The sequence below is a fragment of the Dipodomys merriami genome, unplaced genomic scaffold (assembly GCF_024711535.1).
Source record: "Dipodomys merriami isolate MVZ:Mamm:240054 unplaced genomic scaffold, mDipMer1.0.p SCAF_823, whole genome shotgun sequence".
NCBI classification, from domain to species: Eukaryota; Metazoa; Chordata; class Mammalia; order Rodentia; family Heteromyidae; genus Dipodomys; species Dipodomys merriami.
The window spans coordinates 246,521-273,785 of record NW_027206428.1 but is presented as its reverse complement, the minus strand read 5'-3'; the positions used below and the strand labels follow the sequence as shown (position 1 = coordinate 273,785).

The 27,265-nt window shown below is 54.4% G+C and overlaps 1 protein-coding gene across 1 annotated transcript; it reads left to right on the top strand.

Annotated features, from left to right (window-relative positions):
- The first annotated feature begins 1,702 nt into the window (after nt 1–1,702).
- On the top strand, nt 1,703–26,501 carry Abhd17c (abhydrolase domain containing 17C, depalmitoylase). The gene is made up of 3 exons (XM_070011492.1): nt 1,703–2,349; nt 23,698–23,877; nt 25,089–26,501. The coding sequence occupies exons 1-3, from the start codon at nt 1,748–1,750 to the stop codon at nt 25,306–25,308; spliced, it is 1,002 nt and encodes a 333-aa protein (XP_069867593.1). The 5' UTR covers nt 1,703–1,747; the 3' UTR covers nt 25,309–26,501.
- The last annotated feature ends 764 nt before the right edge of the window (nt 26,502–27,265 follow it).

The following is a 27,265-nucleotide window of genomic DNA, read 5'->3' as shown; positions in this document are numbered from 1 at the left end:
GGAGCAAAGCACCGGGCGGAGGCCGAGCCTCGCGCGGGGCCATCTAGGCCCATCCTCTGCCTCGCGTTTTTAAGGTGCACACAAAGCTGCTCTGACTCTGCCCTGCTCCTGCGACGGCGCCGAGCCGGGCTGTCCCGCGCACGCGGTGCGGGCGGGGCGGGGCTGGGCTGACCCGCGCACGCGGTGCGGGCGGGGCGGGGCCGGGCTGTCCCGCAGGTCCGGTGCGGGCGGGGCGGGGCGGGGCTGTCCCGCGCACCCGGTGCGGGCGGGGCGGGGCTGGGCTGTCCCGCAGGTCCGGGCGGGGCGGGGCTGTCCCGCGCACGCGGTGCGGGCGGGGCGGGGCGGGGCGGGGCTGTCCCGCGCACCCGGTGCGGGCGGGGCGGGGCGGGGCTGTCCCGAGCACGCGGTGCGGGCGGGGCCGGCCGGGCTGTCCCGCGCAGAACCGTGGCTTCGCGTGGCAGCGGTGCCAGCTTCGTGTGCACTTTAACACAGATTTCAAACATGGAGTGTGAACAGGTTTTGGGACCAGGTTAAAAAGAACCTTCAAAGCGTCTGTGGAGAAAAGCTTTTAACCCCCAGATCCTGAAGCCGGCCGGGACGGACGGACGGCCGCGGGGACGGACGGACGGCCGCGGCGCGGGGCGGTCGTCTGCTGGCGGTTAACGCGGCGCGCGGAGGCGGCGGGGGCCGGCGCGGCGTCGCGGGCGCGCGCACGCTGCCCGCGCGGGGCTCCTCGGGAGAACCCCAAACCTCCGCGCGGCGGCTCGCGGGCGGGGCCGGGCGCCCGGTGACCCCGCACGCGGAGCCCCGCGGCCTCCGGGGAGAGGCGCAGGGAGCCGCGGGACCCCGCCCCGCCGCGGGAACCCGGAAGGGACCCCGGGCGTGCGGGGCGGGCGGGCGCGCGCCATGGCCGCCGCCGCGGGCTTTGTGTGCAGCACGCGGGCCGCGGCCGCTCCCGCCTCGCCCCGGCCGCGGGGCCGCCGCTGACGGGTCCCGCCCCGCCCCGCCCCGCCTCCAAGGCCCCGCCCAGTCCCCGCCGGCCCGGCCCCCCCGCCCCGCCTCCAAGGCCCCGCCCAGTCCCCGCCGGCCCCGCCCCGCCTCCAAGGCCCCGCCCCGCCTCCCAGGCCCCGCCTCCGCCTCCCAGGCCCCGCCTCCGCCTCCCAGGCCCCGCCCCGCTCCCGCCGGCCCCGCCCCGCCTCCCAGGCCCCGCCCCGCCTCCCAGGCCCCGCCTCCGCCTCCCAGGCCCCGCCTCCGCCTCCAAGGCCCCGCCTCCGCCTCCAAGGCCCCGCCCCGCTCCCGCCGGCCCCGCCCCGCCTCCCAGGCCCCGCCTCCGCCTCCAAGGCCCCGCCCCGCTCCCGCCGGCCCCGCCCCGCCTCCCAGGCCCCGCCTCCGCCTCCCAGGCCCCGCCTCCGCCTCCAAGGCCCCGCCTCCGCCTCCAAGGCCCCGCCTCCGCCTCCAAGGCCCCGCCCCGCTCCCGCCGGCCCCGCCCCGCCTCCCAGGCCCCGCCTCCGCCTCCCAGGCCCCGCCTCCGCCTCCAAGGCCCCGCCCCGCTCCCGCCGGCCCCGCCCCGCCTCCCAGGCCCCGCCCCGCCTCCCAGGCCCCGCCTCCGCCTCCCAGGCCCCGCCTCCGCCTCCGCGGCGGGCCGCGCCGCCGCCCTCCGCGCCGCCGCCCCGCGCCGCGCGCCCGCCCCGCGCCCCCCCAGCCAGCCGGGCCGCCCCGCCGCCGCCGGCGGGCCCAGGCCGCCCCGATGCCCGAGCCGGGCCCCAGGATGAACGGCTTCTCGCTGGGCGAGCTGTGCTGGCTCTTCTGCTGCCCGCCGTGCCCCAGCCGCATCGCCGCCAAGCTGGCCTTCCTGCCGCCCGAGCCCACCTACGCCGTGCTGGCGCCCGAGCCGCGCGGCCCCGGCGCCCCGGGCCCGGGCCCGGCCTCCGCCGCCGCCGCCGCCGCCGCCGCCGCCCCCGCCGCGGCCCAGCCCGCGCCGCCGCCGCCCGGGGCGCCCGGGCCCGCGCCCGGCGCCTGCAGCCTGCGCCTGAGCGAGCGCGCCGACTGGCAGTACTCGCAGCGCGAGCTGGACGCCGTCGAGGTCTTCTTCTCGCGCACCGCCCGCGACAACCGGCTGGGCTGCATGTTCGTGCGCTGCGCGCCCGCCAGCCGCTACACGCTGCTCTTCTCGCACGGCAACGCCGTGGACCTGGGCCAGATGTGCAGCTTCTACACCGGCCTGGGCTCGCGCATCAACTGCAACATCTTCTCCTACGACTACTCGGGCTACGGCGTCAGCTCGGGCCGGCCCTCGGAGAAGAACCTGTACGCCGACATCGACGCCGCCTGGCAGGCGCTACGCACGCGGTGAGGGCGGGCCGGGGACCGGGACGGGGGGGGGGGGGGAGCCCCGGGGCCGGGGGGGGGGGCGGCCCGGGGGAGAGAGGCCCGGGGCCGGAGGGGGGCGGCCCGGGGGAGAGAGGCCCGGGGCGGGGGGGGGGCGGCCCGGGGGAGGGAGACCCGGGGCGGGGGGGGGGGGGGGCGGCCCGGGGGAGGGAGACCCGGGGCGGGGGGGGCGGCCCGGGGGAGAAAGGCCCGGGGCCGGAGGGGGGCGGCCCGGGGGAGGGAGACCCGGGGCCGGGGGGGGGGGGGCGGCCCGGGGGAGGGAGGCCCGGGGCGGGGGGGGGCGGCCCGGGGGAGGGAGGCCCGGGGCCGGAGGGGGGCGGCCCGGGGGAGGGAGACCCGGGGCCGGGGGGGGGGGGGCGGCCCGGGGGAGGGAGGCCCGGGGCGGGGGGGGGGCGGCCCGGGGGAGGGAGACCCGGGGCCGGGGGGGGGGGGCGGCCCGGGGGAGGGAGGCCCGGGGCCGGAGGGGGGCGGCCCGGGGGAGGGAGGGTGGATGGAGAGGCCAGGGACGGGGAGCCGGGGAGGGAGGGGTGGCCCGGAGGCGCGGAGCGGAAGGAAGGAGAGGCCGGGCGGGCTGGAGGTCGGGGGTGGCGGGAGGCGGGCGGGCCGCTGGGGCGGGCTGGAGGTCGGGGGTGGTGGGAGGCAGGCGGGCCGCCGAGCCGGGCCTCTCCGGTTCCCCCCTACCCCCCGCAGTCTCTGGGGCGCTGCCGGGTCCGGCTGGGCCTTTGGTGGCTCCGGACCCGCCAACGGCTGCCCGGGCTGTTCCGTACCTTACGCACACAGCCCGGGCCCCAGGGCCCAGATCCCCAGCCAGGAGTGACCTTGGCCAGACGCACAGCCCGCAGCGCTCTTTCTCCGCGAAGGCGGGGGGGGGGGGGGGGGGGGGGCTCGCCGGGGTGACCTCTAACGGACGCCCGCGCAGGGCCTGCGCCGCCCCGAGGGAGCTAGGGGCCGGGCGGTGGGGCGCAGGCGTGGTGGGTGCACGGGGCGCAGGGGCAGTGAGGCGCAGGGGCGGTGGGTGCGCGGGGCGCAGGGGCAGTGAGGCGCAGGGGCGGTGAGGCGCAGGGGCGGTGAGGCGCAGGGGCGGTGAGGCGCAGGGGCCGTGGGGCGCAGGGGCGGTGGGTGCGCGGGGTGCAGGGGCCGTGGGGCGCAGGGGCGGTGGGTGCGCAGGGGCCGTGGGGCGCAGGGGCGGTGGGTGCGCAGGGGCCGTGGGGCGCAGGGGCGGTGGGTGCGCAGGGGCCGTGGGGCGCAGGGGCGGTGGGTGCGCAGGGGCCGTGGGGCGCAGGGGCGGTGGGTGCGCAGGGGCCGTGGGGCGCAGGGGCGGTGGGTGCGCAGGGGCCGTGGGGCGCAGGGGCGGTGGGTGCGCGGGGCGCAGGGGCAGTGAGGCGCAGGGGCGGTGGGTGCGCGGGGTGCAGGGGCCGTGGGGCGCAGGGGCGGTGGGTGCGCGGGGTACAGGGGCCGTGGGGCGCAGGGGCCGTGGGGCGCAGGGGCCGTGCGGCGCAGGGGCGGTGAGGCGCAGGGGCCGTGGGGCGCAGGGGCAGTGGGTGTGCGGGGCGCAGGGGCAGTGAGGCGCAGGGGCGGTGGGTGCGCGGGGCGCAGGGGCCGTGGGGCGCAGGGGCGGTGGGTGCGCGGGGCGCAGGGGCCGTGGGGCAGCTGTTAGCCGCCCAGCCCGCGCTCCACGGAGTCGGGGTCACTGTCACCACCGGGAACCCGGTGACCTTGAGCTAGGTTCGAGGAAGAGTCAGGAAGCCTAGTCTACCCAGGCTTCCATGGCTAGGCGTGGGGGGCGTGGCCCACGGGATAGGCCAGGTACAACCAGGCACACCCAGCAGACCCAAGGCCGGGATTTACCCGAGCTCAGACAGAAGCCTGGTAATGAGCAAGTGGAGTCCCCGTCTGGCTGGGTTTGCGCCTGCGCTCCAGCTCACGCAGCCCCGTCCGGAGCCTGCGGGCCCAGCTGACCGCCAACACGGACGCTCTGCTCCTCTTTACGTTCTTACACTTGCACTCGGTTCCTCTCTGTCCTCCCGGGAAGTGGCCTGTCCAGGAGGGAAGCGAGTCGTGTGTAGTGACATTTGTCCACGCTCTCCTCGAGTCCTGCGAGGATGGCCCCCTTGGGAAATGGTTTAGGCAGGTAGGGCTGCCATATGCTGAGGTATGGGGTCAGAAGCCACAAGTAGCTAAAAGCTACCTGTTGTGGGAAAATGTCTGTCTGTCTCGCTCCTACACACATACACAAAATCTGTTGGTTGGTAGAATTGCCAACCTTATTAAAAATCAGGTTGACATCGGATCTTTTTAAAAGTAGAGCATAAAAAGGCCCAGCTTGAGAAGATTGTGTAGGATAATTATGAACACACTGCCCCTGTGTCAGTGAAAGCCTGATCCTTCACATTCCCTGTGCGCTTCCTTCAGGTTCAGCGAACTGCAGGGTAATGCCAAGTGTTGAGTTACCTGGGTATCTACAATTCAATCCTGACTTATTTATAGTTATGCCAGAACTCATATCTAACACAGGGTAGAATGTAGCGGCTGAGAAACTTAGAATTTGAAGAAACCTTGCAAATCATCTTGTCCTGTGCTTCTCAAGCTTTCCAGACCTTACAGTAACAACTGTTTTACATCTCTATCAAATACATACTCATCTAGTGTTAGCCATCTAAAGTCAAAGTCTACAAGACTGTTCCCCATGGGGAGTTCCCAAGGCAGAATGTGTTACTTCGTTTCTCTTAAAAAACAAGTGTGTGATTGTTAATTGTTCCTTGTGCTTCCCAGTCCCTGCATGGGCACAACTCTGTCCCAGAGTCAGACAACAAGGAAAATCTCACACAGCTGGCCAGGAACAGGTCTCCATTGAGAAGTCTTAGCACTGCACCAGACACGTAGGTCTGGAGCTCCTGCTCCTTCTTGCTGTTTCTTCTAGCATACCACTTTTGGGAGGGAAGGGGGGAGGTTGCGGGGCTTGAACTCTGGATCTGGGCGCTGTCCCTCAGCTCTTCAGCTCAAGACAAGCGCTCTACCACTTGAGCCACAGCGCCACTTACGGTTTTCTGGTGGTTTATTGGGGATAAGAATTTCACGGACTTTCTTGCCCAGTCTGGCTTTGAACTGTGATCCCCAGATCTCAGCCTCCTGAGTAGCTGGGATGACAGGGTGAGCCACGGGCGCCCGGCCCCCTGGCCTCGGTACATCCAGTGTGGCCATTCTCTCTACGGCACTGCTCATGGAGGGGTAGCTTGTTCCACCCCATGTGTTCATTCTGCTGTGGCTGGGTCAGACCCTTCCAGTCCCCGTGTCCTCTAGGTGCAGGGAGGTCTTTCTCCTCCTTGACCTCCTTCTGTGTGAGGTCTTCTCTGGCCTCCTGCTGGCCACACTGCTGGAAGACCTGCCCTCCCTGACCCATCTCTGTCCCTGTGCTTAGGTTATTCCCCTGGAAGACACTTTGGGAACCTTGACCCCTTCCTCCTCTTGAGGAGCCCTTCTGGGCTGAAAATATCAAACTGGACATGATACCAGTTGTATTAGGAGACTCCTGGTGTTCCTTTTGTTGTGATTAGATTTGGAATCTCCCCGAGAGCCTTTTGAGTTCAGGGTTCGGCTCATGAGCCCACTTCGCAGATCACGAGGGCTCTAAGCTCAGGGTTCGGATGATGAGGATCACTTCCCAGATCAGGAGGGCTCTGAGCTCAGGGTTCGGATGATGAGGATCACTTCCCAGATCAGGAGGACTCTGAGCTCAGGGTTCAGATGATGAAGATCACTTCCCAGATCAGGAAGGCTCTGAGCTCAGGGTTCGGATGATGAGGATCACTTCCCAGATCAGGAGGGCTCTAAGCTCAGGGTTCGGATGATGAGGATCACTTCCCAGATCATGAGGGTCTGAGATCCTCGGTGGGTGATGAAGTCATAATTGACTGGACTGTTGGGAGGCTGTAGAGGTGGTGGAAGGTGGGACCTGGCTAGAGGCCTTGGGTCAGAAGAGATATGTTTTTGATGGGTCCATCCTGACGGCATCCTGTCTGTCATGAGGTGAGCAGCTTTCCTCCTCCATGCCCTTCTACCACCATGTTTCAGACGTAAAGCAGGAGCCAGCCATGGACATAGGCCTCTGAGACCCTTACTCCTCACATTGTTTTCTCAGTATTTTTCACAGCAATGGGGAGTGACTAGCATATCTGTACATGCAGTCAGTCTCCCTGCTTGGAGCAGCATGGTGTTGCAGTAACTGCTCCAGTCACAGAAGTTTGGTTCAAAGACCCCACCCCCACAATCGGTGAAAACCCTCAAAGTGGCAGCCCCAGATCATTTTCCGTCCCTCCTGTATTGTGGTTCTTTGCGGATTTTCACCTCCCGTGGGGGGTCTCTGGAATGTAAGTCCCGCCATAGGTGAGGGATCACGATGTATTTCTTAAAAAAAACCTGGGGTACAGTGAAGCCAGATTAAGCAAACTGTGGCACAGCGAGGGATGACTGTATTACTGTATTTCTGGCCAGTCAGGGCCTGAGCACTGTGTCTGAGCTTCTTTTATTTAAGGCTAGCACTCTACCTTGTGAGCCATAGCACTACTTCTGGCTTTTTCTGTGTATGTGGCACTGAGGAATGGAACCCAGGGCTTCATGCATGCTAGGCAAGCACTCTACCACTAAGCCACATTCCCAGCCCAAGACGACTGTATTTAACTTCATCCCCACCAAATTGCAAGTTCCGCAAAGACAGGGTCTCTGTCTCCTCTATTCCCAGCAACTTGGAAAGTGCCTCCAAATAATAGACTAATTAAAAATTTGTTTAGCAACTTGGACATACTAGGTCATTCATCAATAGGTGTGGTGCATTCAGTTTTTCCTAAGTTACAAGATGTCCTAATTTTGCCTCTAGAGTTTATTATGTATGGTATAACCATAGACAAAAGTTCAGGAAGTGGTGCTGTGGCTCAAGTGGTAGAGCGCTAGCCTTGAGCTGAAGAGCTGAGGGACAGCGCCCAGGCCCAGAGTTCAGGCCCCACAACCGACAAAAAAAAAAAAAAAAAAAAAAAAATGCTCAGATATATTGACTTAAGATCTGTTCTACTCTGTATTTGCTGTATAGGTGTTGTGATATTGGAGTGCCTGTATCAAGCAAGAGTACTAATAACCTTTGTTCATATTTCTCCTCTGGTTTTATCCATTACACATCTGCCGGCTCCTGCTTCATGTCCAGAGCTTAGCCACTAACAGAGGGCTTGAAACAAATACCCTTCAGCTTTCAGACCCTACATGCAAGGATAGAGGCAGGGAAATGCCTCAAGAATAAACCCACAGGGCGGGTAAGGTGGCTCAGTGCTCAGTGGTAGAGCGCTTGCCTTGAATGCATGAGGCCCTGGGTTTGATTCCTCAGCACCACATAAGCAGAAAAATCCGGAAGTGGTGCTGTGGCTCAAGTGGTAGAGTGCTGGCCTTGAGCTGAAGAGCTGAGGGACAGTGCCCAGACCCAGAGTTCAGGCCCCATGACCAACAAAAGAAAAAGAATAAACCCACAACTCTTGGTGTATTTAGTGTGCAGGTAAATCTAGAATAAGAGTTTCAGGAGGCAAGAAGGATGACTTACTCTGTGGACAAGGTATGATTATTTAAAAGATTTGGAAAATGATTGAAAAGAGTGAAAGCAGTGGTTTAAAGGAGCCATCTAGGAGGAGTGTGGAAGAAGACAGTGTGAGCGTAAGGAAGCACAGAGCAGGCCAGCAGTGGGACATGTTGCCTACGTGTACTACACTAATATGTGCTACACTGACGTGTGCTACACTGACGTGTGCTACTCTGACGTGTGCTACACTGACGTGCACTACACTAACGTGTGCTACACTGACGTGTGCTACACTAAGGTGCGCTACACTAACGTGTGCTACACTAATGTGCACTACACTAATGTGCGCTACACTGACGTGTGCTACACTAATGTGTGCTACACTAATGTGCACTACACTGACGTGCACTACACTAATGTGCACTACACTAATGTGTGCTACACTGACGTGTGCTACACTAATGTGCACTACACTGACGTGCGCTACACTAATGTGCGCTACACTAATGTGCGCTACACTGATGTGTGCTACACTAACGTGTGCTACACTAATATGCACTACACTAATGTGCGCTACACTAATGTGCACTACACTGACGTGCGCTACACTAATGTGCGCTACACTGATGTGTGCTACACTAACGTGTGCTACACTAATATGCACTACACTAATGTGCGCTACACTAATGTGCACTACACTGACGTGCGCTACACTAATGTGCGCTACACTGATGTGTGCTACACTAACGTGTGCTACACTAATATGCACTACACTAATGTGCGCTACACTAATGTGCACTACACTGACGTGTGCTACACTGACGTGTGCTATACTAATGTGCGCTACACTGATGTGTGCTACACTAATGTGTGCTACACTAATGTGCGCTACACTAACATGTGCTACACTAACGTGTGCTACACTAATGTGCACTACACTAATGTGCACTACACTAATGTGCACTACACTGACGTGTGCTACACGGATGCACTTTTGAGTATGTTGTGGCTTACGAGCAGTTGAGGCCATGGATTGGAATCCCTCAGGAATACTTCTGGAAAGGGCATGGATTGGAATCCCTCAGGAATATTTCTGGAAAGGGTGCCTAATCAGAGCCTGGTGATGTGTCTGGAGGAAGTGAAGTGATGGATCTCTCGGGCCGAGAGTGAGCGTGTTCAGCCTCCTCACACACCCTTCCTGGACCTGAGCACTCCAGACGGGGCACACTGGGCTGTGGCGCAGTGTGAAAATCAAGAATGAAAGCAGGCAGGCAGATAACCCAAGTCGGCAGGGTGTTCTAGCTGAGAAATAGGCACGCAGTCATCTGTGACTTGCTTTGTTGGTGGTGTTTACTGGTGTCATCCATCGAAGTCATCTTTGATCCTTGTTTGATAGAAGTGATGAAGATGAAGCATTTAGAAGCATAGAGGAGGACATTCAGAAGGAAGATTAGCAAGAGGCTTTTGTGCAAACTACTTAATAGTTTGTTCACTTGCTGGTTAGTTGGAGATAAAACATGCTTCTGCCCAGGCTGGCTTTGAACAATGATCCTCACATGTCAGCTTCTTGAATAGAGAGCTGTAGGAGGAGACAGTCCTGAAAAGGGGCTGTGGGCAGGCGAGCATGTCCAGGGAACGCCATTCTGCTGACCCTTCTGGCCTTGTCACACCTGCTCTTCTGAGGGGTGGGGGCCTGCTTGCAGTGCCTGAGCTGACACAGCTGGGCAAGACAGACAAGAATTAAGTCGTTGAGCCAGGCCGGGAGAGCGGTGGCGTCGCTGTCCTGTTGTGGCCGTGTGTGGGCACACAGTGGGGGCCTCTCCCCTCTCAGTGCTTCTCCTTCTCTTAGCGAATGGAGGAAGTAGGGGAAAGGTGCGGGGCAGGGAGGGCCAGGCAGGCCTTGAGTCAGAGAGGGGGAGCGGTGGACGGAGCTGGAACTGCCCAGTACAGGTGACTTTGGTGTCTTCCGAGTGAAATGGCTTGAGTTTTTCCTTCACTTAGGAGATTTCCCACAGGAACTGTTTCCAGCTCTTCAGTCACAGCAACACAGGCAAGGTTGTCCAGGGGAACCTGGGAGCCGTGTCCCCTGATGCTCCGCACGCACACTCTGGTCAGCGGTCTTGTGAGTAAGAGGAGATCTGAGAGCCTGACAGACCCGAGTTTGGGTCCTGCCTGAGCAGTTGTTGACTAGTTGCTGTCCTAACCTTTCCAGATAAAATAATAATGATAACGCAACAGCAGTAATATGGGAGCCACAATTACCTCGTGTCTGACACTTAACAACACCTTGCACACAATGAGGCTGCTGTGGAGGACTGCTTCTAGAATTGTCCAGTGCTGGTGCTCAGACAAATAGGTCTCAAGTGTTGGGCGTCCCCTCTGTGTAGAAACACCCGGTCACGGCTAGTGCACTGGGTATGGGTGACTTGGCTTTCCTTGCAGCTGAGGACAGAGGCTCTCTGGGTTTGTTACTTGTGGCTTGAAGAGCTGTGAGGAGTGGTGCACGTTACAGCGGCACTGCTGTCCAATAGCACTTCTTCTACCAAGGTGTTTAATCCCCAGAGGAGATCGCTACAACCTCACCTGTAATCCAACACCTACAGTTCCTTAGCCAGCTCTTGCTCTTGCTTTGTTGACTCCTGGTTTAACCCTTAGGAACGGAGCCAGAACCAGAGAACGCAGTAGGCAGAGTCAGGGATGAAAGATGGGGGACGCCTATCTGCTGTGCCCCTCAGGGTGCTCTAGGGGGCTGTGCTAACAGGACCGTCCAGCAGAGAGAATCAGCTGCCTTTGCTCTGAAGCTGACCGAACCAAACCCTTACTTCCTTTTAAAATGCTATTTCCATAGTGCTGTGTACCCCTGACTCATAGTGAGTTTTCGAGACCCTGTTAATGGAGCATTGATAATTTCCACGCTATTGATTCTCTGTAGAGTGTGAAGGGACTGGGGCACCATGGTGAAATCAGACACCTCTTTCCAGGAAGTCTGGATCATTCCGACTCAGGGCTTCACTGTGTCTCAGTGACTTGCTGAATCACTGAGAGGCTCCCACCCAGGATTCCTGGTTCACAGAGCACTGCTTAAATTTTCAAAGGAAAGAGAAGCTGAGAGAACAGTTCTGATTATAGTTAAATTTTCAGGTGGTGAGAGTGAGCTCCGGATAGCTCCTGGGTGGTGGGGGAGGGGAGTGTGTTGAGCAAGCCTGTGCTCAGCGCATAGCCACAGAGCAAGTGTCTGGGTGTTGGCCAGAGCCTTGTGATGACCATCAGTGATCGGGAGAATCCCAGCTTACCCCGAGATGTCGCTAGTATCCCAGACATAACAAAACCCTACACAATGATAAATAGGTTGACTCAAAGGTTGCTGCCAGAATTAACTTTGTGCGCTAGTTGAGTTCACATGATTTGTTGTATACTGTGGTCATAGTCGCTGTTCAGAGGTGGCGGTGTTTGCCTACCACCACTGTCCTTACCGCTCTCAACTTAAACTCTTTCGGATTTAATATTGTTTCTAAGCATATTTCTTCTTATGTAAGGAGGCTAGATAAAACAAGTAAAAATGAGCATGTCACATGTTAACTGGAGCAAATCAGATTTTTCTTTGTTTTTTGCACTTTAAAAAATGTATTGTCAAGATGCTGTACAAAGGGTTACAGTGACATGAGTAAGGTAATGGGTGCATTTCCTGTCGAGAATTGTTGCTCCCTCCTTGCTCTCCCACTACCCCTTCCTCCCCACAAATTAGATTTTTCTACTGAACACTTCAAGAAAGCCCCAGAAAGATAATTAGAAATGTAGTAAGCTGCAAATGAACTTCAAATGAGGAGCAAGACAGGTGTGTGGAGTGGGTGAGAAGGCCAGGCCTCTGCCTGCCTCCTCCTCTGACAGGGAGCAGGGCTTGCGGCTCTGCTGACCTGCATCCTCCTGGTGTCGCCCTCTGTGCTGGAGGCCTTCTGCCCTTGGTCTCCTCTCCTCTGATCAACTGGCCCATGAGTCTCTGGCCTGTTTACCCTGTTCCTCCCTGCTTTCCCATAGTTTTCACTCTGTCCTCAGGGCAGGCTTAAAACTACCTGTCGTTTTAGTATCTCTGGAGCCTGATATCCATAGGATCCCAGTTAGAGGCCAATCTGGGGACAAAAGACTGAGCAACTGTCTCTAAAATAACCAGAAAAAATCTGGGATAGAAGTGTGGCTCAAGTGATAGAACACCAGCTGAACAAGCAAGCCAAGGGAGCAGGAAGTCCTGAGATCAAACTCTGCTAAAGAAAACACACACACACACACACACACACACACACACACACACACACACACACACACACACACACACACACACACACACGCACGCACGCCCAAATCTACAGTCTGCTTGATGACTGCTTCATCTCACATACCTGCTGCCTTGTTCAGCTGCTTTCTCATTGAAAATGTGTTGAACATTGTCCAGCAAGTGCAAGGCTCCAAGTTCAAGGCCCAGTACCACACATGTGTGCACACACATACATACAATACATACACTTTGGAAATGTGTTGAACATATAAATGAGTGACTCGGTTGGTAGTCTCAGAGTTCACAGACTTTGGAGGAGAATTATCTGGGGAGTCTTATGCTGTAGAGCAGTGTACAGCAGGCGCAAAGCAAGCCCTGGACGAAGAGCTCGTGGTCTGTATTTTAGGGACGCTACCTTTGTGGCCTAGGCTACATTGAGGACTCCACACGGTGCCTCATGGCATGCGAATCCTGCAAGCGACCTGCTGCGATTCTTCACCTCCACCAGTGACACCCATCGCGAAGCCTGGAGTCCACTTACTGCCATTTCAGTTGCTGGTCTCCTGGCCTGGGTGCGTACACCTCAGATGACACACAGAGGTCGCGGGCTCCTTGTCACTGGCCTCTGTCATCCGGTGCAGTTTCAGTATTCCAGGGTGTGGAGTGTTGAGCAGCCCTGCGTTGTGGTCCCACCCCGGCCTCCCTCTCCTCCTCCTCCTGCACCACTCACAGCCCATCCTCTGAGCCACACCTGGTCCTCTCCCACCTGCTGGACTTCTCAATTGCCCCTCTTGACTTCCCCTTGTTGGATCTGCTTATAACAGATGGGCTTGGTAAGTCAGGCTCTTCCCCAGCCAAGCAGACTGATCTTGTGAAGCTGCCATTCACCAGAACTGATGATGAGCAGCGATGGTAATAATTATGGAAGGGCTAGTTTATTAGAACACGGTAAACGAGATGGCAAGCTGTTGGAGAATAGAGAGTGGATGTGGGAGTTGCAGGTTAAAAGAGTGGTTAGGGTCCGCTCCATCCAGGGAACAGTATCTAGGACCGGAATGGACTACCGACAAAGGCCCTGGCGTGTGGCTGCCGGTTCCAAAGCATCAGGGAAATCAGAGGGGTTGGAGCAGAAGAGGGATGTGGAGAACAGGACCGGGGACAGGTCAGTACTTTACTTGAGAGATGATAGTGGCTCGGACCACAGTGGTAGTAGTGGTGAGATTTACCCAATTAGTGGGAGGCCGAACCCTGAGCGCCAGGCTGAGCCCAGGGCTTCCAGCTGGGTAGCCTGGCTAGACAGACATGTGTCCCTGTTTCTAGCCAGGGGTCTCCATGAGATGGCTGCTGGTTAGATGGTATCCACTGAGTGACTGTGCTAAGCACGTTTCACACACGGCTTCATTTCGGTTGCTTCTAGCACAGCTGTGACAGTCTGTCTCGCAGATACGGAATCCAGGTTCCGGGAAAGGTGAAGAGCTGCCAGCTGTGGGTCTGACCTGGGTCCTGGCACAGAGCCGGTGTTACCGGTCTCCTGAATGTGGTGAGGGCCCACTCACACATGTGTGCATGAAAGTAGAGATTAAATACCAGAATTTGTTTCACTCACACCTGTGTGCACCAGAGCACAGAGATTAAGTACCAGAATTCATGTTTTGGTTGCCTTTTTGTTTTGCTTTCCATGTTTGTAGGTTCTGTTTTACATACACACACACCGCACAGTGTGAATACATGCTCTATTTTTTATGAAAATGGATTCATGATTAAAAGTTAGGCCAACTTGCTTGTGATTAATATTATTTTTGGATTTCATTCCTTAGAACTGTAGGATCTGAGCATATTAATAAAATTTTATAAGTTTTAACCTTTCAACAAGTTTGAATGCGTGGTGATTATGTCAGGTAAGAGGCTAAATACTAGGTACAGTCTTTTATGGCACACTCAGACAAAAGATATGTAATTTGCATTTTAAAAGGTGACTTTGAATTGCCTTGGAAGGACTTTCAGAGTGAAATTCTGGGCTGTTGTTTGACAGTTCTGAGGACTTGACATGTCTTCTGAATCTTTGTAAGTCAGTATGTAATAAGAGAAATGCCATCTTTCCTGGTGAGACTCACTTGGATTCCTTTAACACTTGGCTTGAGTGGTTCTGATAAGAAGAAGGTGAGTAGGAATTAATAAACAGAAGCCTGAGTAACCATGGGTGGACCTGGGGAATGGAGGCAGACTTCCTGGGTGTGGATCCTGCCAGTGCTGTTTAATCATTGTGCTTCAGTTTCCTCTTTTGTAAAATGGAGACACTGTGGTAGTTTATATAACAGCATTGCTATTCGTAGTAGATGAGGGCTTGCAAGGCAATTCTGTGTTTGATAACAAATTTTTAGAAAACTGAGGACAGAGGCAGAGAAATGAATTTGTAATAGAAGATGTCCTCAGAACTGTGTTTCTGAATGGATTCAAGATCCACAAGAGGAGCTCTGTGGGAAGGTAGGAGAGAGGGCACACATGATTTAGCTTAGCCCAGATGGCTAAGTGGTGAGTGTCCTTTCCATATACCCTTTGTTGTATCCATGTTTCCAGTGTTTGCAGCCTCAATTAATTTATTGCTATTCGTCAGTACTTTTGTAGTTTGCTCTCTAATGCTTTTTGTAAACAATACAGTTTGTATTTGTAAAAATACAGTTGTATCCAATTGGACCAGAAATGCAGTCTTTCCATATTTGATTCCATCTTTTACTCCTGTTCTTTAAACAAGGACTAGCTTTCTCTATGAGCTGGATCTGTTTAGATGGGGAGTTGAAATCTTTAAAAATATAGTATGTGCTGGGCACTGATGGCTCACGCCTGTCATCCTAGCTACTCAGGAGGCTGAGGTATGAGGATCACAGTTCAAAGCCAGCCTGGGCAGGAAACTCCATGAGACTCTAATCTCCATAAACCACTAGACAATCAGAAGTGGCGCTGTGGCTCAAGTGGTAGAGCGCTCGCCTTGAGCTGAAGAGCTGAGGGACAGCGCCCAGGCCCAGAGTTCAGGCCCCACGACCGACAAATAAGTAAATAAATAATAAAAATGTAGTATGCAAAAGAGTGAAAACATGCAGCGTGTTTATGGAGCCTCTAATGTTAGTGTGTCTAGTGGAGTGCTTCCCCTGGAGATCCTGGGTCAGCCTCCCTGTGGCCTCCTGTCTCCGGAGCTCTATGGAGACCAGAGAAGTTGGTCCTTACCAGCTCTCAGGAGTGTGAGCTGGGCAACTGATGTGTGTTTGTGACTGAAGACCACAGGGCCAAGTGAGCCGAGTCCTGGGACCTCCCTGGAAACGTCGGTCCCTCCCAGGTCCTTAGCAGCCAGCAGGCCGGTCCCTCCCGGTTCCTACAAAGTACAAGCCCCTTGTGTCCTGAAGTGAGGGGCTTTGCAGCAGAGGGCTGAGCCTTGTCCTGAGCATTTGCAGGTCTCTGCAGGATGGGCTGGTGATGGAAGAGGCCATCAATAAAGGAAACCCTAAAACCCCTGAGCCCCCCGCTCATCCCAGGGAAGTGTAGTCTTCCTGAATTATAGCCAGAGATATGGAGAGACACTGGTCAGGTACACCGAGTCCTGTGAGTGCTTCATGGCTATCACTGGATTTTAGAGTCTAACTTTTCCATTGCTAGGGAAAGGATTAGAGTCCCATGGTCCCTGAAGGGCTTGTAAGAGTGGGTATAACCTAGTACACCCTCATGCCAGTCTGTGGCATAGACGTTTTTACTGGCCTTTCTGTGACTTTAATCGACATGTTTTATCCATCAATATCTCCTTGCCACTGGCCTTTTTTTGGGGGGAGGAGCATGGGGTTCAGTTGTAGGGTTTGAACTCAGAGCCTGGGCGCTGTCCCTGAGCCTCTTTGTGCTCAAGGCTAGTGCTCTACCACTTGAGCCACAGCACCACTTCCAGGTTTTGAGTGGTTAATTGGAGATAAGAATCTGGAAAGGACTTTTCTGCCTGGGCTGGCTCCGAACCATGATCCTCAGATCTCAGCCTCCTGAGTAGCTAGGGTGACAGGTGTGATCCACCAGCACCTGGCACCACTGACCTTTGACTTTTGGATGTCTTAAATGTAATTACAGATGCAGATTAGCATCTGGTGATCAGAGGTCTGGTGGCAGCATTCCAATACAGAGGCATTGTTCTGCTGTGGCCTTGATTTGTGAAGGGCGGAGAGAAGTAGTGGGGAGAAAAATCCGTGTCTAGTTATAGAGCTATGACTAGGGAAGGCCAAGATACTAACAGCCATCCTTGTTTTCCTACTCTCAGCTTTTGATAGTTACTTTCAGTTTTTTGTTGGCCACGTTTGTAATGATAAGTTACACACTTCATCTTTATGTTGTTACATGCGTTTTCCACCGTGTCTTAGCTTCTTTTATTCTTTTATTCTCTTTGTCCTTGGTGCCAGCTTGACTTTTACTAGCACGGCATCAAGGCCATGAGTTCATGTTTGCTGGTAATATTTTCATTGGGTTTCTGTCACCAGAATCTATAAAGTTAAAAACGTTAGCCAGTACTGTTACTGTTGGCATGTGTGATGTGGTAGAAAGATGTTTCATTTCTGCATGTGATTTCAGGGCCTCTCATATCAGATCTCTGTTTCTAGAACTTCCTTGATGATAGATTCAGATATTCCCAACAGTGGCTTTAAAACTCTATTGTTTATGTCTTATTTTCCTGGACTTTATCTGTACACCCTCCTTCTCTCTCCCTTCTTTCTTTCTACGTTCCCCACTCAGCATTACTTCAGTTATTCACTGATTTATTTTGACATGGGGTCTGGCTATGAATGAGTCACAGGGAGCCCCTGGGAGCAGGCCATGCAGTCCGCTTCAGTGTCTAGGCCTGCCTGCCTCAAGTTGCTGCTGGCTGGCTGGCTCAGGGGTTGGCGCCCACCAGACTCCTTAGTGGGTGCCACCAATGCGTCTAGACAACATGGCCTGGCGGGGTTCCGTTCAGAATGGGAAGCCAGGTCAGCACCTGTAGCCAGCTGAGACATCCTTAGCCCGAAGAATGTAGCTCTTCAAGCTGCTGACGTGACTGGAAATAGGAGACTGTATATCCTCCAAAGGACAGCCATTACCACACCAGACAACGTAGGATGCAGATTGTGGATTGAAACATGGACTTGCTGGGCAAAAATCTTAAATTTCAGCCAGGTGCCAGTGAAGTTTGTGAAGCAGAGAAGTTTGTGAGACTCTTATCTCCAATGATTCTTGTCTCCAATGAAACATCAAAAAGCCAGAAGTAGAGCTGTGGCTCAAGTGGTGGAACACTAGCCTTAAGCAAGAAAGCCCAGGCCCTGACTGTAAGCCCCAGGTACACACACACACACACACACACACACACACACACACACCACACACTGCGTACCTCTGAGCTTTCAGTTTTGCCTGTTTGTATGTGATGCTATTTATGCTGCCTGTCTCTGGTTCTTGCATTTACTCTAGAGACCTTGTTATAAATGTACCTATTGTAAGTGGTTATGGTGCAGTGTATGGAATGGAATGTGGTTAGGTGGGTATTTTAAATTATTAATGTCATAGTACATGATGTTCTTAGTGGTCAGAAACAGCTTCTTGTTTAGGATAAATAAGGATGTAAGATTTGCTTCACTAAGTTTATATACTACATAGTATTTTAATTAAATTGTAACATTGGAGGTGCTCTAGGTCTTACTTTAGGCTGACTTGAAGGAGGAAATGGAAGGCTCTGGGTTAGGCAGTTGTAGCCTACTGTTTGGAGGTCCTGGAGATGGATCTAGCCCAGATAATCCCAAGCCTCGTGCCCTTGGCGGATGGGTGGGCCACGTGGTGTGCAGTGTGCGGCCGGCCTGCGTAACAGCTGCCCTTGCGTGTTCACATATAGAAATCGGAGTTGTGTTACTGTTTTATTCAAATGCTGCCTGCGCTCACACGCGCGCGCGCGCGCACTGGCTGTCTTCTGCGGTGCTCCCCAGGGAGTCCTTTGATCTCCCAAGAAGAGGGAGGGTCACTGCGGTTTAACCAAGGAGTGCGTTCCTCTGTGCGCGTTCTGAAAGTCCAGGCAAGGAGGAGGGCTGGCGGAACGGTCTTCACGTCAGGAAGTCAGTGATTTATGTTTGAATAGGGTTATTTTAAGACCTCAGACTTCCTTATGCCTTTCCTCCCTCTGAGGTATGCCAGGAGCAGAATAGTCCCCTAGATTTGTAAAGAGCACTCCACACACACACACACACACACACACACACACACTCCACACACACGCACAAACACACACACACACTCCACACACACTCCACACACACTCCACACACACTCCACACACACACTCCACACACACTCCACACACACACACACACACTCCACACACACACACAAACACACACACCACACACACACTCCACACACACACACCACACAGACACTCCACACACACACACCACATACACACACTCCACACACACGCACAAACACACACACACACACACCACACACACCACACACACTCCACACACACACTCCACACACACACACACCACACACACACACTCCACACACACACTCCACACACACACACACACACACACTCCACACACACGCACAAACACACACACACACACTCCACACACACTCCACACACACACACACTCCACACACACACTCCACACACACTCCACACACACACTCCACACACACACACACACACCACACACACACTCCACACACACACACCACACAGACACTCCACACACACACACCACATACACACACTCCACACACACACTCCACACACAAACACACACACACCACACACACCACACACACTCCACACACACACCACACACACACACACCACACACACACACCACACACACACACACACTCCACACACACACTCCACACACACTCCACACACACACACACACAAACACACACACCACACACACACACCACACACTCCACACACACACACCACACACACACACACACTCCACACACACCACACACACACTCCACACACACACACACACACACACACACATTTTTTGAGACAAGCTGGTAGTTTTCCTTCCGCCTCAGGCTCCCAAGTAGCTGGAGATGCAGGCAATTTTAATGCTTACAATTTTAATTTTAATGCATACAACTATAGTTTTAATGCCCTTAGATTTTAGAGATTTTTACAATAACAGCGTTCACTGTTTGTTCCTGTTTTATTTAATATGTATTTTTTAACTTTCATAGTAAAATCTCAGACTTCAAGAGAAGTAGAATTTTCTGTTGTTCTAATAAGGAAATATTTGTGTAAATCAGATTTAAGAGGAACACTTGCCTTGTCTTTTTCTGTTGTATCCACTTTGAGTGCACGGTTCTGGGCACTGAGCCCCACCTCGTTACATAGTGCCGCTGTCCACTTCCTGTTCCTGCACTGGCGTGGCCACCCTGGCAGCTGCCCCTGCTGCCGTGTGGGCCATGCTCTGGGTGGTGTTCCGTCCAGAGCCAAAGCTGGACCTGTGATGACCTTCCCTTCTGCCCCGATGAACCAGAAGCTAGCTCATAGCCAGCGTCCACGTTCTCAGGGTCTGTGCCCAGCTCCAAACCCTCCATTCCCTTGCTGGCCTTCTTTCTACACTGAGTTTTCTCCTAGCGTGAAAGCTGCCCTCTGCCAGGCTCTTCCTCAGGCCTGGCCGGGAGTCTTCTCCTAAGATACCCTTGCCTTTCCCTGGATGCCTTTGCTCTTCCCTTTGATCTTGTCTGAAGGCGACTCTCAACCCCCTTCTCATCACATTGTGTGCCGTACTTTGGTAAACTTACTTATGATGCCTTCTTTCTTAATGTGAATCTAATTTTCCTTGTTTCCCATGTATGTGAAACCAAGAGCACCTAGTTCCTGCAGTGTTGGAGGAGTCAGGGTACTACGTTCAGCAGGATAGTTGGCTTATGTGGTCTTATAGCCACAGTGCAACGCTGACTGCTCAGCATTTTAAAGCTTCTGAGGTTATCATCACTTATATTGTTTATAAGGATCCATTTTAGCCAAATTACTTCAAATTAGAAAAAAAAGAAACAGGCACAGCCAACACCATCACCTTAACATTTTTACTTTTCTCAAACAGCACCAATGAAGCAAATACTTTTCAGTGTTGCCTATGTTTTTGCCATTGGAATTAACACCAGGAGAAACCTGTTTCTGAGACTGATTGATAAAGCACTAAAAACCTTTCTAACCCTACAATGGTGAATCTTAGGGAATGGTGATGAATGCCTTTCACTCTTCCTCGTGGTCGCAGTATAAAGAGCACACACGTGTGTGTGTGTGTGTGTGCGTGCGTGTGTGTGTGTGTGTGTGCGTGCATGTGTGTGTGTGTGCGCGTGCATGTGTGTATGTGTGTGTGCGTGTGCACTGCATGCATACGTGCATGTGTATACGTGTGTGTGCACACGCATGTGTGTGTGCATGCGTGTGTGCATGTGTGTGTGGGCCCCAGAACGCACAGGACTGGTTGCCCCTCTCTACCCGTGGACCTGGTGGCCTGTTCAGGCTCCTGCCCCCATGTCTTCTACAGTTCACCTGTGCCTTTATCTTCATCCTGTGTCTTCAGACATCCCCTAGGATTCTATCTCTGAGATATTTAAAATGTTGACTTCAAAGCCAGCGGAACGGTGCCAAGCATGCTCCTTCGGAAGATAAATGCGAAAACTCAGACAAAGGGGAAGCCAGGGCCCATTCACTCAAACAGGATGTGTGTGTCTCGGAGGCCAGGCTGGGTCATGGATGTAGAAAGAAAAGAAAGCCTCACAATGGAAGAAAAACAAACCAGTTTTGTCCCACAAGTGCTCATTCCCACGGGCAGCCCTGCCCTGGCACTCCAGCCTCCTGCCCAGCTGCCTTCGTGAGTCGAGCCTCCTGCCCTGCCTCCATCTTGCCTACAGGCTTCTCCTAGATGCACATCTGTCTGTGCTGCGTCCAGCCCGGACTCTAGCCTGTGTGTGTGAAAACACAAACATGTGAGAGCTGAGAGCCAGATGTGCCGTTTTGCCAGGGCTTGGTGTATACAGCATGGCTTCTCCCTGAGGAGAGCTGGGAGTCCTGGGCTTGGTGTACACAGCACGGCTTCTCCCTGAGGAGAGCTGGGAGTCCTGGGCTTGGTGTACACAGCACGGCTTCTCCCTGAGGAGAGCTGGGAGTCCTGGGCTTGGTGTACACGGCATGGCTTCTCCTGAGGAGAGCTGGGAGTCCTGGGCTTGGTGTATATGGCATGGCTTCTCCCTGAGGAGAGCTGGGAGTCCAGGGCTTGGTGTATATGGCATGGCTTCTCCCTGAGGAGAGCTGGGAGTCCTGGGCTTGTTGTATACAGCATGGCTTCTCCCTGAGGAGATCTGGGAGTCCTGGGCTTGGTGTACACAGCACGGCTTCTCCCTGAGGAGAGCTGGGAGTCCAGGGCTTGGTGTATATGGCATGGCTTCTCCCTGAGGAGAGCTGGGAGTCCTGGGCTTGGTGTACACAGCATGGCTTCTCCCTGAGGAGAGCTGGGAGTCCTGGGCTTGGTGTATATGGCATGGCTTCTCCCTGAGGAGAGCTGGGAGTCCAGGGCTTGGTGTATATGGCATGGCTTCTCCCTGAGGAGAGCTGGGAGTCCTGGGCTTGGTGTATATGGCATGGCTTCTCCCTGAGGAGAGCTGGGAGTCCTGGGCTTGGTGTACACAGCACGGCTTCTCCCTGAGGAGAGCTGGGAGTCCAGGGCTTGGTGTATATGGCACGGCTTCTCCCTGAGGAGAGCTGGGAGTCTTGGGCTTGGTGTATACAGCACGGCTTCTCCTGAGGAGAGCTGGGAGTCCTGGGCTTGGTGTATATGGCACGGCTTCTCCCTGAGGAGAGCTGGGAGTCCTGGGCTTGGTGTATACAGCACGGCTTCTCCCTGAGGAGAGCTGGGAGTCCTGGGCTTGGTGTATATGGCATGGCTTCTCCCTGAGGAGAGCTGGGAGTCCAGGGCTTGGTGTATATGGCATGGCTTCTCCCTGAGGAGAGCTGGGAGTCTTTCTTGGTGCTGGAGAGCCCAGTCCTAAAAGCACTAATGTTCACGTGTTTCCTGTGTGTGATTGTAACCAAACTAGGTCAGATGGGTGCCTCTCCCATCTCCAAGATGCTAGCCTTGGAGCAAATTTTGTATCCATTGTAACGATAATGATTGCCGAACTTTATTTTTAATTTGCTCATCAGTAGCCTTTGGCTAGGTTCAGTCTGTTCAAAGCCAGAGATGCCGCCACGCTGATGGATACTGAGCAGTGAGGGCCTTGTGTGTGCTGAGTCGGTGACGAACCAGCCTGCGGGAACAGGAGGGTCCCAGGAGAATGTCAGGCAGACAGGAGGGTCAGGGGAGAAAGGTCAGGCAGACAGAAGGGTCAGGGGAGAAAGGTCAGGCAGACAGGAGGGTCAGGGGAGAAAGGTCAGGCGGACAGGAGGGTCAGGGGAGAAAGGTCAGGCAGACCAGGTGTAGGCAACTGTAAGCTCCTCAGATTTGCTGAAAAGTTTGGTTTGTTGATCCCAAGGACCTTGTGTACGATGGAAGTGCGGGGGTGGACTGGGGAGGGCTAGGAGAGGAGCAGAGGTCAGACGGGCACAGTGGGGCAGTGGGGAGGGAGGGAGGGTGTCTCCCCAGGTTCTGCCCTGGGAAGGAAGTAGAAGCTAGTATGGAAGCTGGCAAGCTGCGGAAGTGTGCCATTAGTGTGAGTCAGTGATGCGGAATTGAAACCAGGTCAGTAGTCAGGAACTAGGACACCTGCTTCCTCGTCTGCCATACCGAGGTACACAGAAGCCACAAGGACAGACGGAACAGACCGGAAGGCCACTGGAGCAGTCGCAGCCTCATGGAGAGGAATGGAGAAGCAGAAGTAGCGGGACTCCGGAGGCCTCTGGGATGGGCCCCTGGCCCCTGTGAGGGAGACCTTTGTTACTGGGCGGACAGGCAGACGCTGATCACCTGGCAGGGCATGGACCCACACAGCAGGGCTGGCATCTGTAAAGCATCTGAGACACAGAAGTGGCTGGATTTAGTGACGTGCTAGAGAAAGGGGAGGAAAGAGTGAAATGGATCCTGACGCTGCGTTCTGTACCCTCATCATGCATGGCATCTGCCGCACACCTTCCTCTCAGAGCCTGGGCCTGGGAATGCGGTCTGTGCACACAGAGGCCTCTCATACAGATAGCATTTGTCTAACAACTAACCGAATGGCCTGAAAGACCTGCAGGTGTTCAGTGTGGGAAGAGGCTAAGGGAAATACAACTGTCTCTCAGTATCTACTGTTTCTCAGTAACTTTTTCCGGTGAATTCTATCTTTTATATCATTAGGACTTCACTGAAGAGTTCTTAAGCCAAAGTATACACGTTAGATGGTGTGCTTTTAGCTAGCACGTGTGGGAGCTCTGTGGATCTGAGCAGTTATGGCTTCCTTCCCTCCCTCCACTGACCTCTGGTCTCCTCAGGTACGGCGTCAGCCCCGAGAACATCATTCTCTATGGCCAGAGCATTGGGACGGTTCCCACTGTAGACCTGGCCTCGCGGTACGAGTGTGCAGCAGTAATCCTCCACTCCCCACTCATGTCTGGTTTGCGCGTGGCTTTTCCAGACACCAGGAAAACATACTGCTTTGATGCCTTTCCCAGGTAAGCTGGCGTTTGTGCACAGTCGGCCCACGGTGTCCCCCGAGCACAGAGACACCAGGCTGTGTGCTAGGGGCCGTGGGTTCGTGAGCTGAGTCCTGCCGACCCGGGGGGAACGCCCGAACCACACCACCCAGAAAACAGAAAAGGCGCCCACATGCCCTGCAGCGGCTTAGAGTCCAGAATGCATTTGTCCATTCATTCACCGGTATGACTGACCACAATTCATTTGCTTGTGTTCATTCATTCCGAGGGACCTGTATTATTGAATAGACAAATGTGTGAGGGAGGCCATTGGCAGTGGTCCCAACACTGTAGAAAACAAGCAAGCACACCTCCGACACTGTGTCAGATGACACAAGGAAAGGTAGCATATGAAGTTGTCTTTGTAAAGGACATCATGGCAAAGCGGTTTAGGTATAGCTGGCTCAGAGTGTGAACAAGCTCCTGGCCACCATTTTCAGCTGCTCTTGCACTTCGAGTAGCAGCCCTGGTCTCTGCAGAAATCGTGAGAGGCCTCCGCCAGTGTCCCCTGCCCGCCCGCCCGCCCGCCCGCTGGAGATGACAGATAGCAGCAAGCTGCCCAGTAATAGAAAAGAGAAGACGTACTGGGACCACAAAAATCACAAAATCCCTCCTTTTTAACCTAAAAGGTGGGAAGTGTTAATAAAAAGCATTTGCCCCTGGCCACTTCCCATAGTGCATTGCTGAAGTAGCACTAGTGCCCAGCTGATTTTGCCCCTTACAGAAAAAAGCAGCGGACGCAGAGGTACGCAGCTTCAGGGCTGCGTTCACCTGTCCCTTGCCACCTTTCTGCTACTGCCAGGGGAGAAAGGACCACGCGGACTGCGTTCCGCTGCATCAGTTACGCAGATTGTCCCGTTCCACAGGAACCCCATTTCTGTGGAGTTCGTCCCGGGACTCAAGGGGAAATGGCGCTGCACACTCTGGCGTGTGTCTAGGAATGCAAAGTAGGCCAGTTTGCCTCAGATGTGTCCTTATTTGAGCTGAATTGGTAATGAGAGGCCAGTTTATTGCATGTCTTGGGGAAGCCAGGCCAGGAGTTACCTTGGCAACAAACTGAACCTTTTCTAACTCTCTTCTTTTTCCCCCGTTTTCTTCCTCTCCTTCCCTCCCTCTCTCCCCCTACCTCTCCTTTTCCCTCTCTTCCTGGGAACACAACTAAAGCGTCTTTCCCCTTCTCTCCTCTGCAGCATTGACAAGATATCGAAAGTCACCTCTCCCGTGCTGGTCATTCACGGCACCGAGGACGAGGTCATCGACTTCTCCCACGGCCTTGCCATGTACGAGCGCTGTCCTCGAGCCGTGGAGCCCCTGTGGGTGGAAGGCGCTGGCCATAATGACATAGAGCTCTATGCACAGTATCTAGAGAGACTAAAACAATTCATATCTCACGAACTCCCTAACTCCTGAAGACAGCAGCTGCTTTACCTCATTTGCCGTGAACAGAAGCACCCTCCGTGTTACACACGCTTTCACTGGATAGCGGTAACAACCCAGTCACCATGAAGAAGTGCCAGCCTTCAGGGTGCTCTGCTTGACGTCTTTTGTATCTAGAGTTGTTCTAATTCCCGCCGCCCATTAATTGAGCCGTGGTTCCCAGCGTCATTGCCTGCAGAGGAACTGAGAACTAGAGCGGACTGTGGGACCGTCTTCCAGAGCTGTAGAAAGTGTGTCCCGTTCTGTTTCTCACCTCGCCATCTTCTCTGATTTATTGACGTAGGACCCGACCCTCCCTCCACCAGTGTTCCCGGTATTTGACCTCAGTTTTTTCTCAGCCTCGGGGTTCCGGGGTCAGTCCATCTGTGAGCTGTGCTAGTGTAACTGGACGACTCCTGTGAGGAGTTCCTTATTTGGGTCAACATGCTGTTTTCTTCCCAAACAGATGACTCAAAGAGTAATTTACTGTAACTATCACGAGCAGCCTCCCCAACTGCAACCATATAAATAAAACTGGAATATTCTTACACAAAAGGAACTGGGGGTTTTTTAAGTGTAAATTTATTACTAGCCAACAGAGTTTTAATATTTTGATTGTTGGGTCAGTCTAACAGAGCCTGGCTGACTTTCCTACTGTAAAGCCCTCCTTGTAGGCTTTTTTAAACTACTGTACATATTTGCAATTACATTGTGCATAGATTCTTAATGGGTAGTTTTCTTTTGTCAGGCTACAATGATGAACTACAGATTCCTTGTTTGTAATGTAAATGATTGAATACATTTTGTTAATATGTTTTTATTCCTATGTTTTGCTATTAAAATTTTTATAACATTTCCAAGACAAAAATTCCAAGTTTATGCTTTGAAGAATTTATGTGATTAAAATTTCACTAAACTAATCTGTTTAGGAGTTACTTGGGTTTGACACTGGAATTGCGCCAAATAAGCATCGGAAATGTAAGATTCTTAAAATTGCTACACTGCTTGTGTTGGTTGGGGATTTTGGGGGGAGTCCTTTGGTTTAATTTCTTTTCAAATTTAAAAGCCTTAAATGTACTGTAAACCTCAGATTGTTGTGCACCCTGATTGCGGCTGATTGCCAGTTTGTGTACCGTTGCTTGAACGCAGCACAGTGGTTGGTAATGGAATAAAGGACGCATGGAGCAGCGCGTGTAGGCCTGTGCAGTTCTTCCCTGTGTGTTTCCATCGGATGAGTCCGGTAGGAAGGACACAGTTTGTCTGGATTCAAGAAGAGGAAGTTGGGGTCTGGAGATGACACTGTCTCTCAGAGGTGTACGCTTTTGTTTTGCAAAGACCTTTTTAGGTTTCTTTAGAAGCCGGGGTATAAAACATAGAGCTGTAAATATCAGATGGTATCTATGTAGAGTATTCAGTGGAGTCTAGCTATGAAACAAAGCTGGGTGTGAGGAGGGACAGAACGTTGCTTCCTTGGGAAGCCCGAAAAGGGTCCTGTTAGCCCTTTGACCACCCAACCCGAGAGAGCTGGGGGATGATAGCTTTCAGACTCAGACGATGGTGTTCTGAGCACGCTAAGGGGGAATGGAGGGGCTGGGGAAGGGACAGATGTCTGCGGGACCGGGAGAGATGGGCTGCTCCCCTGCCAGGGCTCACAGAGCTCCGAGTGACGGCCGGGGAGACTCACAGCGGCTGGGCCCGGGTAGCCAGCAGCCAAGTGAGGATCCCAAGACCTGGCTTCCGGTTGCACTGGTGGTGCGTGACCCTTGCAACACCCACTTCGCCTCCCACAGTTCAGTGTGTTTACTAGTGCCAACCAAGGTACAGCAATGTCACCGGGAAACCTTGGGCAAAAATGACAGGGACTAGGGTGGCAAGGCCCTTTCACTCCACGGATGGCGGCTGGAGCTTTCCCAGACGGGGGCCCTGCGCTGAGATGCCTGTGGGACCCAGG